Source organism: Ricinus communis, chromosome 7 (assembly GCF_019578655.1).
Source record: "Ricinus communis isolate WT05 ecotype wild-type chromosome 7, ASM1957865v1, whole genome shotgun sequence".
Taxonomy (NCBI): domain Eukaryota; kingdom Viridiplantae; phylum Streptophyta; class Magnoliopsida; order Malpighiales; family Euphorbiaceae; genus Ricinus; species Ricinus communis.
This window is the reverse complement of record NC_063262.1, coordinates 27,883,470-27,889,127: the sequence shown is the minus strand read 5'-3', so window position 1 is coordinate 27,889,127 and position 5,658 is coordinate 27,883,470. Positions and strand designations below refer to the sequence as shown.

General features: G+C 29.7%; 1 protein-coding gene across 1 annotated transcript; it reads left to right on the top strand.

Annotated features, from left to right (window-relative positions):
* The first annotated feature begins 2,098 nt into the window (after positions 1–2,098).
* LOC8278465 (probable carboxylesterase 16) lies at positions 2,099–4,406 on the top strand. The gene is made up of 2 exons (XM_002514960.4): positions 2,099–2,906; positions 3,589–4,406. The coding sequence occupies exons 1-2, from the start codon at positions 2,269–2,271 to the stop codon at positions 4,124–4,126; spliced, it is 1,176 nt and encodes a 391-aa protein (XP_002515006.1). The 5' UTR covers positions 2,099–2,268; the 3' UTR covers positions 4,127–4,406.
* The last annotated feature ends 1,252 nt before the right edge of the window (positions 4,407–5,658 follow it).

Below are 5,658 nucleotides of genomic sequence, written 5' to 3'. Positions count from 1 at the left end.
CGATAAATTCTTACAGATAGTAAAACGCCACTTTAAAAATAGTACTAATTTATTACAATTATTACCTTATTGATATTTTACTGTAATTTCTTTTTAATAATTTTTTGCTAAATAATCATATTCCTATTTCCTTTCTCTTTTTTTTTATTCAACTGAAGGTCGTCCATGATTATTATACTTTATTATATGTAAGCCAACAAGGATCCTACTCAGCAATGGCTGATCAAGTAATCAACAGCTAGTTATAAGCTCATAATTTTATCCTCTGCTGCACCCCCAGAAAGAAAAACCATGTATCCTTGCCTTTCACTGTTATACCTTACGAAAAATCATCGTTTTGTCAAAACGTACAACCATCTACAGCTAACGTGTCTGAACAATATGGAACATAGAATCACAAATAACAGCCAATATGTACGGCCTAGATCACTTGGATCCCTGCAATTTCGGAAATAATAATTTTAGTACTCCTTAAGATAGTGAAATTTATCATAAACTTAGTTACTTCTTTACTTAAGAAAATTTAGAATTTCTATTACAAACAAGTCCTTAATAGTTAATTTCTATTTTAATTCATGAATTGCTTTGATACCTCACATTTTACAATTTCCACATAAAATATTATGAAAATTAATTTTCTTAATAAATTCTTAAAATATAATTACTTAAAAGTTTTGAAAACTATGTTTATTTTGAAAGATTCTAATGAGTGATTTTAAAAAATTTAATATTCTAAAATACTGCTACCATCTGATAAAATAATGTGAATTAGAATTTATGAATGCTCGAATCTGTTTTTATTATAAACAAAATAAAAATTTAAAAGTTACATTTTTGGTGAAGCTTTGTAAAATTTCTTATTTACGAATAAAGGATTTTATAATTTTTTTTTAATTTTTAAAATATCTCTTAATTTTATAAATTTTAGAATTTCTTATAAAAATTTAATAAATCATGAATTATACAATGAAAATAACCAATTATTTGCGCGTATTACAAAAGCAATAACATTTATAATATAAAAAAATATTCTTACAAATTAAATTAGGTATTAAAAATTATAAATTTTATATACATTAAAAAAAATTATATAGATCCATAAAACTAGATAAAGTTCACATTTCAAAGAGGGATAAAGGTGGATTGCATTCATCAAGAAAACACGTAGAACCTTGTCTCGGATATGCATGTAAAAGATATAGTTTTTTCTATTTTAAGATTAGATGCATTTTTATATTTTGATCTTAATTAATTTAAGGTCTAATTATTAATTAAATCTTGAATTTTATAATTTTTAATAATTTTATTCAATTATTTCAAAATTTTAAAATAAATATCTATACTTTCATTTTATTTTCAAAAACACTTTTAGGTAATAATTCTTAAAATTTTATAATAAGAAAAATAACGTGGTAAGTCAATTTTACTTACTAATATGAAAATTAGTGAGTGAATAAATTTTTTATTACATTTTGATGTAAAATATGGAAAAGAACGCGCATACATGAGATTTTTAATGGTTACATTATTAATTATAGGAGAAACAGTTTTTATTGATTCATAATTAATATTTTTTGGTAAGCACAGTCGACTTCCTACATAATTTTTTTTATTGTACAACTTTAAAAATTATCATAAGAAAGTATTTTAAAAATAAACTAAAAGAATAAGTATTTGTTTTAAAATTTTGAAACAATTGGATAAAATTGTTAAAAAGTGTAAAATTTAGGATTTATTTGTAATTAAGCTTTAATTTAACACTTTAACTTTTAATTTAACTTAATAGACACTTGAATTATATTCTTTTTAATAATTAAACACTTTTAACTTTTAATTTAATATAATATATATCTGAATTTATTTTTTAATAATATTTAAATAAATTCGTACAATATATATAGACGTATTGAACAAGAATATATACAAAAAAAATGTTAAAATATCATCCAAAAAATAGTTTAAGCGTCTATTAGTTTATATTAAAAAATTTAGTATTAAACTGCCTGAATAATAAAAGTTTTTAAAAAATAAATATGCATTTAGTTTTATTTTAATAATTATCCGAATAAAACGACAAAATCAGAAGCTTCTCTTCTGAACTCCACGTCCAACAAAAGTTTGAATTGAACCCGTCTCCCTCTCTTTCTCTGTTTCACATCATCAATGGCGTCTCCTTAACCCAATCGAACTATGAAAAGTTCAAATCATCATATACAAACCCTTTCTCTCTCTCTCTCTCTCTCTCTATAGCTAATTAGAAACAAAGAAATGCCGAGCGTAATCGTTAAACTCTACAGCGTTTTCTTCAAATACCAATACAGACACCTTCTACAAAACATATCTGATCAATCTGCGATCACCAATAATAAACCAAACCCATTTGGCATAACATCAAGACCCCATGAATCTATCGTTTCCAGCAATCCATCATTCACTGATGGTGTTGCCACAAAGGATATTCATGTAGACCCTTTTTCTTCTCTTTCTCTACGTATCTTTCTTCCTGAAACTGCGCTTTCTTCTTCTTCTTCTTCTTCACTGATCAATACTTCACCTTATGGTGGCTACTCCCCGCCTCCCGGTAAGTTTCACAGGAAGTTACCGGTGATGTTGCAGTTTCATGGAGGTGGGTTCGTCAGCGGGAGTAATGAGTCTGTTGCTAATGATGTCTTTTGTAGGAGAATAGCTAAGTTATGTGATGTGATTGTTATTGCTGTTGGGTATAGATTGGCACCCGAAAGTAAGTATCCTGCTGCTTTTGAAGATGGGGTTAAGGTTTTAAATTGGTTAGTAAAGCAAGCTCATTTGGCTGCTTGTAGAAGATTAGGTGTTCAAAGCGGTATATTTGATAGTTTTGGTGCTTCTATGCTTGAACCTTGGCTGGCTGCTCATGGTGATCCTGGCAGGTAACTGTTTCAATTTCAATGTCATTTAAGTTTAATTTGAGATTAATTAGTTGAGTATATGATTTGTCAATTTTGTTTGTCTAATGATATCAAGTTTTTAGCCTTGTAATTGCCATGTTAGATTAGGAATACCAATAAAATAATAATGGTGATTGTGGAGTGGTTTTTGATATAATTATGATGTCTTTTATCATAATTCTTTTTGTTTATCGATGCCATGGGAACTAGTATATTTCTTTTACAACTCAAATTATTGTTGACCTTTTATTATGATAAGTTGAAAAGAATGGCCTTATAGCCAATTGTTTTTTGAAATTTCAATGGATATAACTTCAGTCAAATTTGAGGTTTTGAAAAGTAGATTAAGGACAAATTATGAGGTTTGAATGCTAACTGATGATAGGATCACTTGAAGTTTCGTATGTGAATAGGATTCATTCTAAACACAGTAAATTGTCCGTATTGTTCCCACATCATGAAACCGTGTGAACGTGCGTTGTAAAGTGGAATCCGATTTTCAACTTCAATTGATTTTCTTGGTGGAATCACTCTGGCTGCATATAATGATCAAATTAGCTGCATGAATATAGTTATTAATTATTCCATAACTTCTGCTTGTGGCTTTAAATTTTTTTCCCCTTTGATGGAGTTCTTTACCGACTTGTTCTTGTTACCAGAACAGATGTGTATTACTAGGGGCAAGCTCAGGTGCAAACATAGCAGATTATGTAGCAAGAAAATCTGTAGAGGCAGGCAAGCTATTGGATCCTGTTAAGGTTGTGGCACAAGTGCTGATGTACCCGTTCTTCATTGGAAGCACTCCTACAGGTTCTGAAGTTAAGCTAGCTAACTCATACTTCTATGACAAGTCTATGTGCAAGTTGGCATGGAAACTCTTCCTACCTGAGGATGAATTCAAGTTAGATCACCCAGCTGCCAACCCTCTCCTCCGTGGAAGACAGACACCTCTGAAATATATGCCTTCAACGCTAATAGTTGTGGCAGATAATGACTTCATGAGAGACAGGGCTATCGCTTACTCGGAGGAATTGCGGAAAGTTAATGTGGACGCACCCCTTCTTGATTATAAGGATGCTGTTCATGAGTTTGCTTCCCTGGATATGCTTCTCCAGACACCACAAGCGAAAGCATGTGCGGAGGATATCTCTATTTGGGTCAAGAAGTATGTATCTCTTAGAGGCAATGAGTTCTCTTATTGAATAGAGCAGCGAAGATAAACAGATTACAAAGGGGATTATAGGTGTAGGAGCAAGCCCTCTTCTTCATTTTGACGTCGGGGAGGATCAGCTCATTAGCATTCTTGTGTATATATGCTTGAGATATAGAGCTTCTGGTTTATACTTTTCCAGGAGTAGTTACTTAGGTGAGGGGTTCTTTTTCTTTCTTATAAAACATATAGTGTTTGAGATTAGATTACATTTTCCTTGAATTCTGAGATGGATGCTTCCCTCCTCAAAATATATCAGGAACATTCTTTAATCTTTCATTCATTTTCCTTGCTTAGATGATATGCATTTTGCAAATGCAGATTATATAAAATTAAAATGCCATTTTCATTGCAGACATTTTGATCATCTCAAAGTTCTCAAATTTTGAATTCAGCAAACTTTTATGTTTATGAGATGCATATATTACCTTGCTGGTGCCTTGCATGTCTATGCAATCATGCTGGAATCAAGATTGTTTAATATACTAATGCATTGTGTATAAGATAGTATATCCTGCATACCCTTTTCCCCAAGAACAATGCATATTCATTTCAAAAACATAGACTATCTCCAATAAATTGATACTGCCGAAACATAGAATCTGAATCTGCCGGCTGAACATGTGTGCTTATTACCTGAGACATTTTATTGAACTCCTTGATTTTAGTAATTCCTTGCTATGTCAAGGAAGAACCTGCTTTGATTGCTCTATGTCTGCTAGAAGCAGGACAACATTCCAATCTCAATTCTTTATCCTGAGTACTTTTTCACAGCAAGGAAATTAAATGTTTGACTTTGTAATCTTCACCCCTCAAGATGGAAATTTAAAGGTACAAATATCTGCTTGTCGTTTGGGATTCAGTAATTGTATAATATGTTTGATTTAGCAGAAGAAATTATTGATGCCTTTTGCTCTCTACATGCAATCTGAATCCTGCAGAGATAATAAAAGATATGAGACTGGTCTTGACGATGTGTCTAAATTATTACTCGCAAGTGCACGAATACTGCCTATAGTAAGGGTAAGTTTATTATGAGGTCAATCTTTCAAGGAACTATGAGACCACTTATTATAAAGACTAATTATCAACACAAAATAATAAAAGTAAATATAAACATCGTAAATTAGTATTTTTGAGAAAATAATATTTATAAAGTAAATTAAATAAATTATAAAATAAATATGCAATGATGTGATGTATGAAAACTATATGCTAAATACAGTATTTAATTTAACTATTTACTTAGTAATATCCTTGTTTTATTTTAAACATATATCTAATGAATGAGATGATGATGTGTCTTTTTCTTTAATTACTCAGACTAATAATACAACTAAAGTTTCTTTTACCAACATAGATTGAAGCAAAGATGGTGTCTCTAATACATCCAACCTAAATATTTTCATAACAATTATTATCATTAAATTAATATGATGGTTAACTAACAATAATAATTAAAATTAATAAAGATATGAAGGTAAATAAATCACTTATTAAATAAATAAATAACAAAGTTCATAT